Here is a 19,617-nt window from a genome sequence, read left to right on the forward strand (position 1 = left end):
CAAAAATAATTTTTTGTGAATATTTATAATTTTTTATTACTTTATTTAATAGTTGGAAAAAATTTTAAATTAAAGGTTTCATAAGTTACCAATTATTTCAATGTAATTCACTTATAATAAAATGCATGTATTCTCAATAGGTGTCGATGTGGTTTTGAACTCTCTTGCTGATGATAAATTTTTAGCTAGTGTTCGCTGTGTGGCCAAGCATGGCAGGTTCATAGAAATAGGAAAATATGACTTGTCCTTGGACAGACAGCTAGGTAAGTGACAGTAACAAATCTATATCCAAAAAGTCACATATCTTTCTTCCATTTTGAAATTTTATAAGAAGTTATTTTCCCATAAAAAAAAACTGGATCAAATAAATATCAATTATTTGCAAAACTCACCGCAGCTATAAATATTTCGACTGATTAACAAAATCAGGTTTCATTTAATGACTGTCAATACTTTCCTTATTTACCCATATCAACATTTTTACTAAAAATGTTCATAACATGATAAGAAAGAGTGAAAGACCATGAGGCTATGCTTTTCTATATTAAATATTGATTAATTAATAATAATTAAGGCCCGGATTTTGATGACATTTGCATTTTTTTGCATTTTTTGCATTTTTGGACATTTTTTGTCCTTTAGAGCATTTTTTAAGATTTATAGGGCATTTGTTTCTAAATTTTGGGCCGTATTTTGCATTTTAAATCATTTTTTAAGCTTTTTGTTAATTTTTTCCTATTTTCATTATTTATTGGGGCATTTTTATTACTTGAAATGCAATATTTGTCTTATAATTTTAAATTTCATATTGTAGCTCTCAATACCACCTGCTTCCACTATGTTATTGATTGATATAAAATCTTTAGAAGTAATTCTTTGTTACAGCTTTCCCATTTTCTCTGTTTTGTATAGTTTAGAACATTACAATTTTCTAGGAAATTTTCTTCTCCAGGAATAAAAATTTGCTTTAAGACAAGAGACGCTCGTTTGCATTTCAAAATATCAAAAAACATTTAATAATCCAATGTAATTCTGATATTTAGTAATATTATGAGATGGAAGTTGTTATATTCATTAAAGTTTCTGTACAAAATGAAAATGTTTTGGAGTCAATATATTTTCCTCTTTTTTTGTTATTTTAGGATGTAAAACATATTTTTCAAACTTTAATGAACGTAGAACAAGTATTGCATTGCTTTACATTTTTGAAATGACTCATAATAATTTTAAAGAGTAAAACATTGTTTTAGTTTAATATTTTTTCTTTATTTAAGTCATGTCATAAGGCATTTTTAGCACATTTATCGCATTTTTAAGGGCATTTTTCGCACTTTTAAAGGGCATTTTTTGCACTTTTTAAGGGCATTAGTTGAGACTTTTTAGGTCATCAAAATCCGGGCTCTAATAATAATCGTTGTTATAATAATCGTTGTTATAATTATTTAATGTTGTGCTATTTTATTGCATGCAACGAATTCCTATTTACAAGCTCTCTGTAACGCGTGGACAAAAACAAAGTAAATATTTGATTATATAAAGAGCGCCATGACACCCAAAAAGCGAAGAAAATAATAATTGATTTATATTTTAAAAAAAAAACAAAATACACAATTAAAACTTAATTAGATTTTTAAAACATGGCAGATGTTTTTAGCATCTAATATATGCAGAGTGTTCCTCTACCGATGCGTAGTTTCAGAATCCTCGTCAAAAAGTATAAACATTGACAGCCACTATATAAAGCTTCCTAACTCACCTGGTGGGGAAGGGATAGTCTGGTCGGTAGGGAGCTGGGCCTATGTCTGAGAGTTCGTAGGTTCGAACCACGCCGGTCGAAGACTCCCCGTGTAGTTGGTGACTGATACACGTTAAAATTCTGTCGAGTCGCAAAGTCCTCCATGTTCCCATAACAAATCAATACCTCTGGGGATATTGGATTGGAGATCGATCGTTTCTAATTCAGGTCAAAATTACGATCTGTGGATAAATGAATGGATGTATGAATGGATCCGCCTTATAAACAGCTGTGACGTATGATGTGGCAGAAGTCGAATTCTTGGCCATAGATGGCGCCACTGAAAAACAAGAATCGCACACTCTGCCTTAAATTTGCTCGGTTTCACCAAGCAGGCTTGCCCGTGTGGTAAGTGACATTAGAACCAACCAACCAACTCGTCTGGTTGGGGATGAACACCCTTTTCCATGTTGGTTAGAGCAACCAACTACGATCAAAGAGCTCCTTGGTTTAATCCTTGAAGGAGGCAAAGGAACATTACTCTTTCTCACAGAGCAAAAACGCTACCGAGTCCAAATAATAAATAAGCTTTAAGAATTTCAAGATGTGTTACGTGGAACTAAATTTTGTTCGGCCACTCTTCTATTAAAAAACGCATAAGACTTTTTCCTTCATGAAAACTTAATAACTTCGTTTTCCTCTTCATTTAACCTTATTTTGAAAGAAGGGAAATGCGCTCAATCTTTACATTTCCACGTTTGTATTATGTTTTAATGTAACATGCCGTTATTTTATGTGAATTCATCTTTGCAAATAGGGTTAAAACATTTTCTGGAGAACATATCCTTTCACGGAGTATTCCTTGATCAACTCTTTGAGAGGAATCCTCACAATAATGAAATTTTTAATCAGATCATGCAGTTGATCAGAGAGGGCATCAAAAGTGGAATTGTAAAACCCTTGGACAGGACAGTCTTCCAGAGAGATGAAGTGGAACAAGCATTTAGATACATGGCTAAAGGGATCCACGTTGGCAAAGTGGTGTTAAAGGCAAGTTTTTTTTTTTCAATAATTGACTTTTTTTCGTTTCTTTCTTCATTTTGTATCATTTCTTATTTTGTTCGTTTAATGTTTCTCTGAATCACTTCATCTGATTTAGGTCCCATTTTTTTAATCCAACGAAAAGTAACGAAATCTTGCTCTCTTTTAATCCAAAACTAAATAGATTCAAAATATTCGCAAATATCGTAAAAGTTTTTTTTTTCTTTTTATTCATTTCTCTTTTGAATTGTCGAAATTATTAACATAAATCAAACATTTAGATACAAAAGGGGTTTTTACACAAAATGATATCTGAAACTAGATCTAGTTCATTTCAATACATAATGTCTATTCCGGACTGGCCCACATCAAAAATCCCACCAGTGCTGACGTAAAATTTACCCTCAGTGGTAGACGGATCATGGATCAGAGCCTCCTTGCCTTCAAGCTAACCAAGGGAGGTTTTCCCCTCCCTGTAGCGCGAATTCGGGTAAGATCAGGGGGGGGGGGAATCCTTCAAGAAGGCAAATTTCTCCTAAGGAGTTCCCTTGTCTTCTGGATCGTGTTCAAAATTACAAGGCTACTGAATTGAACATTGACAGTCATAAACTGAAAATTGGGTCGGCTGCTCAACAATAGTGATAAAATAAAAAAAATTAAGTAGTTAATGCCTCGAAAATAAATCGAAATAATTCAATTTTCATGAGTGGAAGGTAAAATTTTGTTTAAGTAAATCGAAAATTGTGAAACATATTTTATTGCATTTTAATAAATCTCTTTCGTGTTTCTGAAACAGTAAAATCGTTTCTTACAGTAAAATCGTACTACTTTCCAACTAGCTAGGGTGCTTAATTTCCATCTGGAGCTATGTTTCTTCTGGTAATACAGGTTTGAACTGTTTCTCAACTACTACAAACAAAATTTATCATCATGAAAATTTCGTCCCCGTTCTGACTAACAAGCGGGAGCAAATTTCCTCTGTCTGAAACTATCTGCGCTGAAGGGCAATAAACATTTTCTGACCGCTATAAGCAGAACTTTATATTCAATTTATTCGACAAAAGAAATTTATCGGTATTAAAATTTCGACCATTATCCGACTAGCTAGAGTGTTTAAATTTTGACTGGGACTCTTTCCCTGTTGTCAAAACAATTTAAACTTATTTTCTGAATGGGGCTAAAAAGTTTCATTACCATTGTAAGTAAACTGACAGAAGCAAATTTAAAAAGTGAGAAAGGAGCTAGAGATAAATACAAAACTACGTTTTCTAAGTGACTAAAAAGAAGAAAATCATTTTATTATCGACAGACGTAAACGTCGTTATTCACAATAAAGAGATGCACCTTACGTTTTCGTTTTATGTTTAAAATAAAGAAATAAAGAGATTAAAAAAAACATTCTTTGAGTCTACTTAATAATAATTAGTCTTTACAGCGTTTATTTCATCTTATTACTGTAAAAAATTTTAATTATGTATAATCATAAGTATTGGAAAAAGAATTTAATTCTCCTTTTTCTCTTTAGATACGCGATGAAGAACCTGATAAACAAGCAGTTCCAAAACTATTGACTTTGCCAGCCATACCAAATACATATTTCTATCCAGCCAAAGTATATATCATCATCGGTGGTCTCGGTGGATTTGGCATCGAAGTAACTAAATGGATCCTCAATCGAGGTGGCAGAAATGTCATACTTACATCGAGGTACGGAGCTAGAACTTCATATCAGCATCTATGTTTGAGACGATGGAAAAGAATGGGAGCCAATGTTCAAGTACTCACACTGAATGCAGCGATACGAGATGAAGCTGAACAATTAGTTAAGGAAGCATCCAAAGTTGGCACAGTTGGCGGAATATTCAATTCAGCTGTGGTAAAACAATTTACGAACATTTTAGTTTCAAATAAAAAGCGTCCCAAAATTTAGGTCAGGTTTGACCATTTGTGCAAGTAAACTTAACCAACAAAAAAAAAAGCTGCCTGGGAGCTGCTAGTTAAGTTTATACATTTTAGTTTCAAATAAAGAGCATTCCAAAAGTTAGATTAGATTTGAGTTTTTTGCCATTTGTGATGTTAAATTTTACCAACAAAAAAAAGCAGCCATCCAACTAATAGTTCAGGATTATTAAAAAAGGGAACGGTGCACGAAAAGAACAACGCTTTTTCATTGTTGGGCGATATTTCGAGCAATATTGTATAATTCAGTGGTCTTTTAACTTTAGATTCGGTGATCAGAATTGTCTGCTCAGTTCATTGGTTGTTGGACTTTATCCTTTGGTCTTTTTGCAAAAACTCCAAGGCTTATGCCAAAAAGTCCACAATCACATAATCTTTAAAAAGGTTAATTGAGTACTATATCAACGATGTTTCTTGAAGCATAAGACTTATGCAAAAAACCCACGATCAGTCAATTTATGAAATAAATTGAGTGCAGTACTAATGATGTTTTTATAAATCAAAGATTTATTCAAACTAGCCCAAAATCGCTCTATCTTTGAAAGACCAAGTTGAGCATTGTAACAACGATGTTTGAAGTATAAGGTTTATGTAAAAAAAGTCCACGATCACTTAATCTTCAAAAATACAAATTGAGCGTTGTACCAACGATGTTTCTTGAAGCATAAGGTCTATGCTAAAAGTCCACCATCACTCAATTTCGGAAATAGAAAACTGAGATAGTAGTTTGCTGAAGTATAACGTTTATGCAAATAAGTTCACGATCATTCAATAATTAAAGTAAGAAATTGAGCGCTATATCAACGAAATTCAATCCCTTTTACTCAAAAACAATCATCGAAAATTTTAACAGAAAGTGCGAATGTCTCATTTAAATTCCTTTCCTTAGTATTATTGTCGTATACGTCTTAGTATTATTGTTCCATATATAGCCCTTTAAGAATGATGATGTTGCACCCTCCATAACTCGTACAATATGTTTTTATGAATCAGTAAAACATTCATAATTTTTAATTGAAAGTTTCTGTTTTTTTATCAAAATTATTTTCAGCGTATATTTCAGAACAATGTTAACGTATTCAGCGTATTTTTTTTCTTAAGTTTAAAACGGTGGCATATAAGTAAAAAACTTCCTTAATGCTCTTTTTAAAAATATGACAGTTAAAAAATATACATGTATTAATTATAGGTTTTGAAAGATGCTTTCATAGAAACACAGACACCGATGCAGTATGAAGAAGTGTGTGCGCCTAAAGCAATGGCAACAAGATATTTAGACGAAATCTCAAGAAAATATTGCTCTTCAATAGACTATTTTGTATGCTTTTCTTCGATCAGTTGTGGTCGTGGAAACGCGGGTCAAACAAACTACGGCTATGCTAATTCCGTTATGGAGAGAGTGTGTGAAAGAAGAAGGCAAGATGGCCTCGCAGGTAAATAAATAAAATTACGGGTTAAAAATTTCAAAAATGAACTTTAAACTGACTTGAACAGCAAAGAAAAATTTAACGAAATCAATTTTAGCTCTCTTTTTAATTTAAGTATATCGTAATTTTATATATATATTTTTTTTAAATATTTAAAAAATCTTCAATCTTTTTTTTTAAAAAAAATAATAAATAGTTTACAGTTTAAATAGCGGTGTTTTTAGGTCTTTTTTTTAAAACGAATACTACTTTTTAAATGAATAACTTATTTTTTCATTATATAACTGATTTAATGATTGTTTTTGCAGAGTAAAATGAAATCGTCACAGTTTGAGTTCGTCAAGTAAAACTTAAACGTAAAAGCAAACCCTGCTACACTACTCCCGATTTTAAAAAATTCTGAACAATTCGTTACATGTCGCTTCATTTCATTGAATGGAATCAGGGCCAATTCATTCTCCTGAAAATTGAGGATTTTTGTAGAATCCTAAACTTGTATAGATACTGTAACACTGATGATATGAAGTGTTTTAATTTTAATTTTAAAACGGGAAAAGAGCTTAAATATTAAAAAAAAAGTATTAAATCTTTTAAAATATTCCCAACTTGGCGAGATTATATCCCTTTGATAAAAATCATAAAACTCAATCAAAAATTCTCAATTTTTTCATAATTTTATGCTTTTAATAAATACAAAGTTAAAGATTTTTTTTTAGATATTAAAATTTTTTTATCGTGGACGCTTTTTATTCTCATAAAAACTTATCTTCCTTTTAAGGACATAAAAGGCATTGGTTAATCATGCTAAAAACTTAATATAATGAATAATTGTTACAAACTCAAAATTCCTTAATAAGAGCTTATTATTCGTTTAAAAACGTTATTAACATGAAAAAGCATTAGAAAAACAGTCTTAAATTTAGATACATGGCGAATATATTGACGAAATGTTTTTGCAGAACTGACAAATTATGTTCAGCAAATTTTTGTGCACGTGAAAAGCACCAACAACTCTTGACTACGAAATTATTATTATGCCAAGATTTAAATGCGTTTTTCTCAAACGCAGACTTTTTAAATTAACGTCCATGATTCTCTGCCACTTTAGGTCTTGCCATACAATGGGGAATCATTGGGGAGGTTGGCGTTGTTCATCGTCACATGGGAGATGATGCTGTGATTGCTGGCGTTGTGGCACAAAGCGTCAAGTCTTGCTTAGACACAATGGACTTATTTTGCCAGGAAGACCACCCTGTTGTAAGCAGTTACATGGCAGCAACAACAGCTGTGAAAAAGGGAGATTCTGTTGATTTAATGGGCCAAATTACAAAAGTATTGGGTGAGTCACTAAATGAATCTATATTATGAGCAGTTAAGAAAAATGTATTTTTATTGAATACTTTCATAAAAATTGTGCAATTATAAATTTTATTTTTATTGAATAATAGACAAAGTTTTTTAAGCTAAACATACTGGTCGAATGTCTTGTCACTTCATTTTACATTCGATGCATCATCAACTTTAAAGATCAAAAAAATATAAAATTCTTTTCGAAACGCTCTTTAGGGGCTCTTTGTTTCTGAGTTTAAACTGAACTGTTTCGTAAATTTTAGAGTTGTCAGTCGTCTCATATTCCTATTTTTCTGCAGAATCTGCTTATTCTAATCACGTTTTCTCATTCTCTTGGATTTAAGTACTTTTGATGTTGCAGAGTTAGTGCCATCTTCAGTTAAATTTGTTTTACATATTCATCCGTATCACGCTTCTATTTATTATTTTGATCTGTTTTTGAATGTCAGATACTTTCAAGCCATTCTGCTGTATAATCTGCTCTTTTTTTGAAATCACCAATATTTTTCGTTAATGAAATGCACAGAACAAAAACAACCCATTTTACAAAGCTCAAACAGTCATGAATTTGACTAATAAATCCGTTTACTTTTATATCGACTTTGTTGTTATTCCAATATGTGATCTACTTGTCTTTAGAAACATCCGTATAAGATTGAGCAGCAATATGAAGCAAATTTAAGGCAACGACCTTACAAATGTAGTGTTATGTTTTGGCTATCCTTTTATTAAAGCTGTATCACATTTAAATTGCTCATTTATATGCAAATGGATGATAGATTGATTTGGTTTAACTGGGGCCTTTTTCTAGTTAGTTAATTTTCAATAAATTTGAGCTTACTATAGCTTAATAAGTATGAATAATTTTGTTATGTGCTTTTCCTTTTCTCCGAACGATGCATATATTTCTATTTTAAGTTAAGATAATATTGAAAAACTAATATGTTTATTTTCCTCTGTTTTTCCCAACTGATAGCCGTGCATTTCAATCAATTGCGAAAATAGTGATGAAGATAAGTTACGGCAAAAGAAACAAAAATTTTTAACTACTAAGGCTTTTACTCTAATGCTTATTTAAGCTATATATTTATTTTTAATGGCGCGTAACAAAAACAACTGAACATAAAATTTAATACAATTGACATCAAAAGTCGACATTTTGATTTCTCAGGGAATTTTCAACCACTTTCGATCAAATTTTATATTTTGCCATGTAAAATTATGTACTTTAAAATGATGTAAAAAATTTTATACCTTACAATTCAAACATTTTTCGACTATTATGAAATAAAATAATAAAAATTAATAAATATTTCAATAAAACGTTAAAGGGCATTTTTGTGAAAAGTTAATTAGCTCCTATAAAATAATATTTGAAGCTATTAAATGTGAAAATTTTAAAATTAATTTGAATGAAAAAAAGACAATTAGGGATACCGCAGAAAGTAAAAAATAAAAAGTTCCTCTTAAAAACGACTGATGCAACTGTTGATATTCATTGTAGGTATAAGCGGAGAAATTACTGAGGTCATGCAACAAAGGAGTCTGGGAGAAATGGGACTGGACTCTCTCCTTGGAGTCGAAATTCGACAGTTGCTGGAGACGCACTTCGACTTATCTCTATCCATGCAGGAAATTTTTGAAATGAAAATAAGCGATTTAGAGCAACTAGTCCAAGAAGCTCAAGAAACTGCAGCATCATCCGTGAAACCATCCTCAAATCTTGTATCCACCACAGAGATAAAACTACCATCGATCACCATCAACGAACCTGTGTTTCAACTCACGAAGTTTACGAGTGGAATTCCAGCTTTCATTGTTAACATAGGAAATACAGACGTTGGAATTTTCTCTTTGTTAACGAAGCCATTCGAAAAGCCGTTTTACACATTGCAGTGGACGAATAACATTGAAGCCAAAAACATGGAAGAACTCGCAGCTTATTTCTTAAAGGTAACATTTTTCGCACTCTTAAATCGTGTGAGCAATACCACGTGTTTACCGAGTGTTCTCAAAAATGAGCGACAATTTGAAAACTCAAGAAAAATTAGAGTAGTTAGAAATGTATGTTTATACAGCAATCCCCAAGAAAACGTATATACTCTTTTTTCAGGAGGGTTGCATAAGCCATAAGGGAGCATTTTCAATCTGTGGCAGTCTTTAAGACCTTGCATAATAATGATACTAAAATCCTCCATGGTTGGCACGCAACATTAAAAATTGCAAGTTATACATGAACATATGGGGGACATAAAAGCCATTAAACTTTATTTCGACGGTACAATTTTTTCTCTCTTTTTTTCTACTTGTTCGAATTTTTCCTGTCCAAGTGGGGCTGGTAGCAGGTTACTCCTTGTAAATTGACCAAGACCTTTCTTAATATGAATATTTGATTTTCTTTTTCGTTTATTTATAGCGCAAAATGAAGGTGATTTTATTTCATTTGAACACATTGTATATCTAATTGCCAATGCTCAATGTATAATGAAATTTTCCGTAGCATTAAATAGTCTTTAGTGTTTTCGTTTTAGCGCAAGATTAAAATTTCAGGGAACTGGGTGATAAAAATATATTACTTGAGCATACATTTATGTTGAGAATTAAATGCCTTTATGATTTCTGTAACTGCATTCTCACAATAGGGTAAACTTCAAAAATAGGGTAATTTCCAACAACAAAAAATAACAAATGTATTTTATTTTGCTCGTAATTTGATTCTTCGATCGATACTGAAAGTTTTCTGGTTTATACTTTGGTACAGTTAACTTATCAAAACCATGTTATCCCATGGCTGTTGTTATGCGTTAAGAAGTTGAGAGGTTATCATTTCCATCTGACATCAGTCAGGTGAGTAGTAAATATTATCTCATTACGCAAATGGTATGTTTACGCAAATGCATCAATAACATTACTATTAAAAACACTCTATAACATATGAAGCAATTATTTGTAGAGGCTAAATGTTGAATATCTTTAAATTTTTCATGAATTGTCTTAAAGGAAACTGTTTATTTTTGTAGTTAATCAAGCCCAAAACAAGAGGAACCTTTCATTTGATCGGGTATTCGATGGGAAGTGGTTTAGCAATCGAAATGGCCAGGCAGGATCCCCAGAGCGTCAACACACTGACCCTTCTTGACGGAACAGCGGACATCCTTAAAGTTAACAACAATGAAATCAATTCTGATCGTGAAGTGAACTCCCTTCTCAATTTTGTAGCTCAATTTTCTTCCATTGATAACAACAAGGTGAGTATACTAAAAGGTTATGTGTATCATGCTTTAAGCACCAAAATATGTCAAGTTCAAAAAATAATAATAATAATAATTAGTAGGACATTTTTTAAATAACATCAAAATCCGTCAAGTCCATAAAGAATTTAATAATGCATTTTTCAAGTAGCATCAAATTCTGTCAAGTCCTTAAAAAAAGTATAAATGCATTTTTTTTAAAATTACATAAAAATCTGCTAAGTTCATTAAAAAAAAATTGTAAAGAAGTTTTCGAGTTATTACTCGCCGGCTGGCTGGAATTATGATCTATTTAAATGGAAAGTGGAAGTCGAACGGAGAGAGAAACAATTCTATTTGCACTTTTGCACTTTTTCTAATCCGAATAACTTTTAGTGTTGATCTAATTAAGCAACAAATTCGATGTGCGATAAATGATGTATTTAACTGACTTCACATTAATTAACATTGTATGGAGAAACTTAGTTCAACTTTAACAACTTTTTTTTTGCTTTTAACCCCCCCCCCTTCCTTCTCGCTCCCGTGAAAATGACGGGGTGAGGTTTCGCCCGCTATTTCCCGCTCCCGTGATACTGACGGGCTGGAGTGTTCAGTAGTAAAGCTCCAATAAGAATAAAACGGATTCATTTCTTTTGCCCGGAAAACATTTTATGCCTCATTTTACACACCGGATGGCAGTACCAGGATATTTTTTAAGGTAATTGTAGATAGATAGTTTATTTCAAACTAGATTTCAGCACTAATCAAATACATGATACAAATACAAAATTCAAAAAAATAGGCACTTTTATGACCGTTTTCTTGAAAATTAACCGATTGTTAAGGGGTTAAACTATCGGCTGGCTTGGACGTTATTGGTCACATGGGTGAGTATGCGTGATCTTCATTTTCTTTTTCAAGTCAAGTACTCAATCGGATACTTGTAAATGATGTCATTGTAGACAAATCAAGGCAGTTGCCGATTCAGAAGTCAATCAGGTTGGAGACACACGCATAACGTCGCTTACAGACATCCAATCAAATCTGATTTAAATCACGTGGTTAAGCATAATCACTTCATTTCTTCTCGTGTTGCAAGTATCCAATAATTTTTATTTCATTTCAGTGAGATTCGAAGGTATAAAAAGGGAAAAATGAAACTTGCGATTAGACTTTTTCCCCCGAGAGGGAAAAAAGAACAAGGACTGTTTTTCTTTCTTTTTAGATGAGTAAAAGAGTGCATACGTTGTGCTTGTATAGAGATGTTATGGTCGTCATTTTTACTTTCTGTATTTATTTTTGTTTTATCAAATTTCTTGCGTTACTAAAAAGGTATCTTCAATGATCCGTTTTAATTACAAACACATTCAAATCCTTATTATTCATTTTCAAAGGAATGATTCTCAAATATTCCTCCTTGACAAATATTTACATACTTCATAACCTAATATTTTTGCCTTGCTTGTTTTTCAGCTGGAAAAAGAATTGATTAAAGCTAAGACTTATGAACAAAGAGTGAAATGCGTGACAAACTTTTTAACCTCTACAGATAGCATGAACAAAAATGAATTGAACGATGCCATTTCTCAATTTGTGCAGAAAGACAAAATTATTCAGTCTTACATTCCTTCGGGAAAACTACAAAGAGATATTGTACTTATTGAAGATCCGATGAAAACGCTTGCGAATGATGTTACGGAAATCAAGAGGCAGTTTTCTCAGGTATATGCATTATTTTGTATCGAGATGAATTGAGTCATTTAACATTCAATAAGAAATAGGTAGTAGGGGAGAGTGGGGTCAATTGTAACAGGGTGTGATTGTAACAGAGCAAAAATTTCGAGTGTCGGGTTCTAGATTTGGTTCCTAGGTGGCGCACAAGGTGCATTTAACAAATCTACATGTACACCCCTGATGGCAACCATTTTTATGTACTTTTGAAAGAGTTACATCGCAAAAGATATTTTCACTCCACGCAAGTACTTTTTTTGGTATTAGAATACTATATTGTAACAAAGTAATTTTGTTTAAACAAATAAAAATTAGTAACCGAATATGTAAGTGGACACCTTAATTAACATTTCAATAAAAAAAAGATTAGTTTTGCTAATTAACTAGCATTGTTTTTAACAAATGAAGCTGAAATGGCGTCTTGGGGACGATTGTAACAATAAGTAAAGGGACGATTGTAACAGTTGAAAATAAATAATCTTATGTTTACAAACCATTACTTAACTCTTTAAGAACCACCAATAGTTTCCTATAGCATTTATATTATGTTGCATGTACATTATTTTATTTGTCACCTTCCACAGCATAAATTAAAATTTTTAACCCCTTAAAGTTAAAAGTTTAACCCTTTAGGTCTCTGCTCATAATTATTTTTACTCCTAAAATATCACTACTATTTTGATCAATAAAAAAATATATCACAACTATGATAATATGTATAATTAACTATGTTTTAGTTGAATTTATGAACTGTTACAACTGACCCCGTAAGTGGGGACAATTGTAACAAGTGCACGACTGTCAAAAATTGTTAATAACTAATATAATAATATTTAAAATCAGGTATTTATTTTTCTTCTAGTAGAGGATAGTCTACTTTACACGTCTGTCAATAAATACTAATAATATATTGGATTTTTTGTTAGTTAAAAATAGTTAAGTAAAAAATGTTACAATTGACCCCACTCTCCCCTACTATATAGATTTATCATGATTTGCAAGATTAATGCGCACGAATTTCAGTTTGGTTTGTTTGTTTATGGTACGTCAATGAGCTATTGGCGACGGTCAGTAATATTGTTCCAAACGCTACACTTGATCATGCGCACAACACACTAGCACAATCGAGATCGTGGGCATATGTTGTAATCATGAACCTTCGCCCAATCCCTCCCAACTTCCCAAACTTGTGAAGAATTTTTCATGCTCAAAAATTCACCGGAAGCGATACATTACAGTGAATTGTGAATTACTAAGACACGATAAATAGAATAAGTAAAGTTGCATTCCGACCAGGCACTTAACCATCAACACAGGTACTGCTGCCCAAGCCGTGGTAGGCCAACAATAAAAACACCATACCAACTTGGCACCTAAAAATTAATTTGTATAATGTTTAATTTCTTATTTTCCCTTCACCTTCAAAAACTAAAACGTGAACCCAAAATCAAGCAAGTTTTGAATTTCGAGAAATTTGTGAAATAAAATGTTGCCAACGAAAAGAACAACAAAGCAGGACAGCTGACTGTTCAGAAATGTTGAAAAGGGGGTAAAACAAAATGTTTTCAATTTTGCACAAAGTCAACTTTGATTCATTCGCCAATGGAGTTGCTTCTTATTTTGCGTTTTGGCATTTAGAACTGGCCACAAAGATTATGTTACTGAACGTCAGAGTTCTAATTCTAAGATTTCCTACGGCATAATATAACTTCAAACTTATTTTATGAGCTCTTGTTGAGTTTTCATCATTTCAGTTTATAAAAACACGATTTAAAAGTGTAAGTATCAATCATAGGAACACCTGGTTTTATGTACCTTTCTAAATTCCGAATTCGGTTAATTTATTGTCATACGTAACAAAATTATTCACATTATTTGTCCTAAACAGACATGGAAAACCAAGACAAATTATTCACTAAAACGTCCGATAACTTTTGATTGAATAGAGCTGCAACTTAGAAAATCACTCATATAGTTCGTGGAATGGTGGTCAGAAAGAATTTTAAAGAAGAGAGGTTCGCTGTGTCTTTTAACGTATTTACAGAAGGCAAAATAAAAACGGTCCGCCCTTAATAACTTTTGATCTAATGACGCTCTATTCTTAATGATTCAAGGGGGTAACCTCAAATATATACTAATTAATTAGTGCAGACGATATTTTAAGTTACGAAATCAAACACAAAACGTAGCTTCACTGAATAAACATACCTTTTTTCGACAAATTCGGATTTCTGAACCCCAAAATAAAAGGGGTAGCCGCAATTAGAGAAATAGGGTCCCAATAGTTTGGTCAGGACAGCGGTCCACAGTTTGGACCCCTTTATGATAATTTTACTTTTTCGTATTTCGCCATATCTCCAGAACTTTTTTAAGCGAATACAAAGCTTTGTGCACGCAATTATAAAAATTTTCTGTCCAAAGATTCCATGCAAAAAAAATAATAACTATTTATAAATATGGATGCTGAAACGTGACATTTGTTTATGTTAGCAACTGTTCTTTCCATTCTATTTCGAGTAAGCCAAGTCTGCCCAGCATCAATACTCTTAAGTGACACATTCTATATTCTTTCACAAATATTTCAATTCCTTTACTCTGTATTTCTTATTTAGCTCAAGGACATTCACGAAGCCATGTAGATAAACACACTAAATATGCATCGAAGTTGTCAGGTACACAAACCAAAAATATATCACGATTACAATAAAATACATGAACAAATAATAATTCAAATAATAGTTAAGCACAATAATAGTTAAGTATAATACAAATAATAGTTAAGTTGAAAATTTATCCGAGAAAGAATTATATTTCAACGAATTCGATGGACGATACAGCACTGTATTTAATTAACTTCACGTTAATTAACATTGGAGAAATTTAGCTTAACTTTAACACACCATTTTGATCATAAGCGATCAGCTGTCACTGACGTCATAGGTCAGATGTGTGGGTATCTGTGGTCTTCTTCTCAGAAGTGCAAGTACCCAATTCAAAAAATGTAATTAACTTAAGTTCATATTTTAATAGCCGAAGCTTTTTAATGTTGTTCCACTTTTTGTACATGTCGCCATATCGATTAAACTAATTTAGAGAATTAAAAAAATACTGCTCATATTTGTAAAACTTATTCATCTAAAGACAATTTTGTGCAAAGATAACTTTTTGTCATTATTTTTTAACTTAATAATGATTTGAAAAATCATCAAAAGCATATGATTTTTTACCTCATTTTCAACTATATAATTTTGTATGACGAAATACAAAATTTCACCTGAATGAATTCCAAATTATAAAAATTAAAAAAATTCGTATTTTAAAATTTTTCTTTCACAAGAATAGATAGATTCTGTACAAATTTAGATTCTCTTATTTAAAATTACACTGTTTCAATTTATGTAAAAAAATTTATCTCTTTCAATTTAATTTTTTTTACCTTTATTTAATTATACAATTAAAAATAATTAACAACGAAAAATAATTAATAATTATGAAACTTAATTGAGGTTTTGATTAATGAGTTGCATATATTTGTAAGAAAAATTCTTTTAATTTTCTCACACAATTTGATATGCATATCGAAATACACAAAAATTAAGGAGCTCAAATTTTCAATCACACTCTTGGTTAAAAAATTAGGACCCTATCCTCCAGATTGAGGATACCTCTCCCGTATTTTGCTTTTTAAAAGGCTAATTCTATCTAAAACATATTTATATAGAGAATGCATATGTCTGATTCCGTAATTTCAAATATCTTCGGCACAAATTAGTCAGCGTATTTAAGGTTTGAACTTTTTGCGTGTTCTAGGCGTTAATAATAATACTATTAATAATTATAATTATAGGCCGGGATAGCCTGGTCGGAAAGGCGCCGGGCCGATGTGTGAGAGTTTGTAGGTTCGAACCCCACCGGCCGAAGACTTCCAGTGTAGTTGGTGACCGATGCACGTTAAAATTCTGTCGAGTCGCAAAGTCCTGCATGTTCCTATAACAAATCAAAACCTCTGGGGGTACTGGATTGGAGATCGATCGTTTTCTGATTCAGGTCAAAATTACGATCTGTGGATGAATGAATGGATGTAAGAATGGGTCCGCCCTATGAACGGGTGTGACGTATGGTGTGGCGGAAGTCGAATTCTTGGCCATAGATGGCGCCACTGAAAAACAAGAATCGCACACTGTGCCTTAAATTTGCTCGGTTTCACCAAGCAGGCTTGCCCGTGTGGCAAGTGACATTAGAACCAACCAACCAACCATAATTATAATTATTAAATAATGATAATAACAATTAAAATAATTGTAAAAATAGATTTTTTCTACTAAAGACTTATTCTATTCTATTTAATCTATTATTTATATATTATTTATCTAATTTAAAACCGCCTTTTATTAATATAATTTTATTTTTTTTATTCGTTTTATTTTATTGTAATGTCTTCTTTTATTCTTTTCAGATGGTTAGTGGAAAGGTGACAGTTCATAGGGTGATATCCGAAAAAGACTACACGAATAAAGATGCTGTTAACAAACTGGTTAAAGTCTTCAGTGACGAAATATTTAGAAACGAAATCAATTGAGTACGGGGTTTTTTTTAGAACTTAAATTAAGATATTTGTAAAACTATTTAAAAATTAAAGATTTTTTGTTCGCAAGCCTATTTTTGACATCATTTTAGCATTTATTTTGTATGTATGACAGAAAAAAAAAGCTCAATAAATGGTATTTGTCAATAACAGGTAATAACTTCGAGTCAGCCTCCATTTCTGTGATGTTTTTCTTTTTTGGTTCCTAGCAGGCAGCTACCCGGAAGTTGCCAAGTCTAGGAGAATGTTCTGCCGCAAATCACAATACGGAAATCCTCCCCGAAATAATACACGAAATATTTAACTAAATGAAGCCGTTAGAGGACTGAAGAGATAAACGGTATTTAAATGATTAAAACAAAATCTGGTACATGATAGTAATATTTTCATTAAATTCAACACATATGTAATATTGGTAATACAGTGAATTCGGGATAACTCGAATCTGATAGGACTGACGAAAAACTTCGACATAACGGAAGTTCGACTTACTGTTAGTTTCGGTTTTGGAATTTCAAAATATTGTCGCATTATTTAATTAATGCTTATTAATTACAAATCTTCTAAATGCTTACAATATTTAAGATCATTTTTCTGACGAGCCATTTACGATAAGACTGTTAGAAGTACTTTATGATACCCTAGTCCATCGGCTGCCACTTTGCTGTTGTGTTTGGCGGGAGAAAAATGCAAGTTTACTGCTTTCAAATTAGGTAGATCACTATGCGCTATGCATTTATCCATAAAGAGTATCACTTTTCTTTTTTTAGCGAAGAACTTCCGATCCAATTTTCTTACATAGTCTTCAAATAAAACTGATGTCATCCAAAACTTTTTGTTAGACTTGTAATCCAAAGGATACGTTTTTACATTCTTGAAACATCGGGGATTTCGGTATTTTCCGATAACAAGTAAGGGCAATTTCTCTGTCCCAGACACATTTTCTTCAACTAGGACAGTGAAACGTTCCCTGTTCATTTTACCCCCTGAGCAGTTTTCATCCTTAAACATCATAGTCTTATTTGGAGGACATTTAAAAAATAAACCCATTTCATCAATATTGAAAACATCATTTTAACTGTATCCTTGAAGTAAATTTGGTAACGTTTCACACTGTTCACATACTTCAAGAGGGACAGCTTTAGCTTCTCCATGAAGAATGCGAAAGACATTGTGCGTGTTTTGCAAAGGAAGGGGCAAGATATCAGCTCCTGGGTTTTTTTCTTGCTTTAAAAGATCCAAAAAAAATTGAGTCAAAGGGAGTAAAATTCGAGTAATCGAGAATAATTAACATGAAATTGAAGATAAAAGGGTCGGGACCTTATAAAAAAATCGAGTTATAGTAATATTCGAGTTATCGTACTTCGAGTTATAGCGAATTGACTGTATTTTGTACAGTTATCATCAGTTTTAATATTATTTAAAATTAATTATTATTATTATTATTTCTATGATAAGTCGTCGATAGTATACTTCAATTGTAAATTCAAATGATTATCAAAACAGCTCTTCTTACACAAGATTGCGGTAAAAATAAAAAATATTATAATAAATCAATTTTTAAATTTAGTAAGTGTCTTGATGAAACTTAAGTACAGGGTTATTCATAATTCCCTCAGCCTGTAAACGCCATTTTTCTTTACTGCAACTGGCTTCAGTGGTAAATGTTACTGCCATCTACCGGCAACTGCTTAAATTAAAACTTGAATACTTTCGGAATAATTTCATACATTCTTTTTTGCCATATTCGCCTTCGTTTTTTTACTATAACTCTTCGAAACCCCGGAAGGAATTATGAATAACCCTGTATGCTAGCCTCCTTTGGAAACGAGCTTGGTTAACCTTCAAAATTACCTAGTACAACATATAAATTTTAATGGTAACCAAGCACAACTGCATCCACAGCATAACTGTATTTAAATATTCTAATTCTTCAACCTCCAATTCTAACTCCGTAATTAATTTTAAACAATATATTAACCAAATTTTTTCTCCCTCTAGCTGTTGCCTGCTATTTTTGCCTCGCGGAAGTATTTTGATTTCAATTTCAACTATTTTCAAGAGATGCCCACGACATTGTCTAAGTTCTCTACGTATTGAATATTAGTAATAATTTTAAATCTGTTCGTCAGCCATTAAATTTCACAAACCATCATGAGTTTGAGTTCAGGACATTTGAACATAGTAGGAAGAGAAGTCATAAAATTATTTCTAGTCTATTTATAAAAAACACTTTCGGTTTGCCAACTCCAGCAACTATGAAATTTTTCATACAAGTGCGTGCTAACTAAAAAGTACAAAGGTCGCCAAAAAATATTTGCACATTAAAATTTTGTACGAGATTAAAGCAGTACTCCAAAATTCACAGCTTAAAGATACTTTTATGTTTTTGGCTAAATAATATGTTTCTCACTATATGAAGATGAAACGTATTTGATGGAGATGAAATTTACAAAAATAATAAATGCTGATAATGGAATACAATCTACAATGTTTGCAATTAATATTTGCTACTTAGATATACATCGAGAAGAATAGTATTTTATTACAATTATTAAA

At 31.9% G+C, this 19,617-nt stretch overlaps 1 protein-coding gene across 2 annotated transcripts in view; it reads left to right on the top strand.

Moving 5' to 3' along the window:
* Nucleotides 1–17,215, top strand: part of LOC107454900 (fatty acid synthase) — a 76,720-nt gene extending 59,505 nt beyond the window's left edge. For both annotated transcript variants that reach the window (XM_043042920.3, XM_087167446.1), the window contains exons 21-29: nucleotides 141–263; nucleotides 2,553–2,785; nucleotides 4,302–4,652; nucleotides 5,925–6,168; nucleotides 7,271–7,501; nucleotides 9,017–9,465; nucleotides 10,533–10,760; nucleotides 12,216–12,464; nucleotides 16,930–17,215. In XM_043042920.3, the coding sequence (XP_042898854.2) occupies nucleotides 141–263; nucleotides 2,553–2,785; nucleotides 4,302–4,652; nucleotides 5,925–6,168; nucleotides 7,271–7,501; nucleotides 9,017–9,465; nucleotides 10,533–10,760; nucleotides 12,216–12,464; nucleotides 16,930–17,052 (2,231 nt within the window). In that variant the 3' untranslated portion in view covers nucleotides 17,053–17,215. The remainder of the gene's footprint in view (nucleotides 1–140; nucleotides 264–2,552; nucleotides 2,786–4,301; nucleotides 4,653–5,924; nucleotides 6,169–7,270; nucleotides 7,502–9,016; nucleotides 9,466–10,532; nucleotides 10,761–12,215; nucleotides 12,465–16,929) is intronic.
* The last annotated feature ends 2,402 nt before the right edge of the window (nucleotides 17,216–19,617 follow it).

The sequence above is a fragment of the Parasteatoda tepidariorum genome, chromosome 7, assembly GCF_982258835.1.
Source record: "Parasteatoda tepidariorum strain Cologne lab strain chromosome 7, Ptep-v5.0, whole genome shotgun sequence".
Lineage (NCBI taxonomy): Eukaryota > Metazoa > Arthropoda > Arachnida > Araneae > Theridiidae > Parasteatoda > Parasteatoda tepidariorum.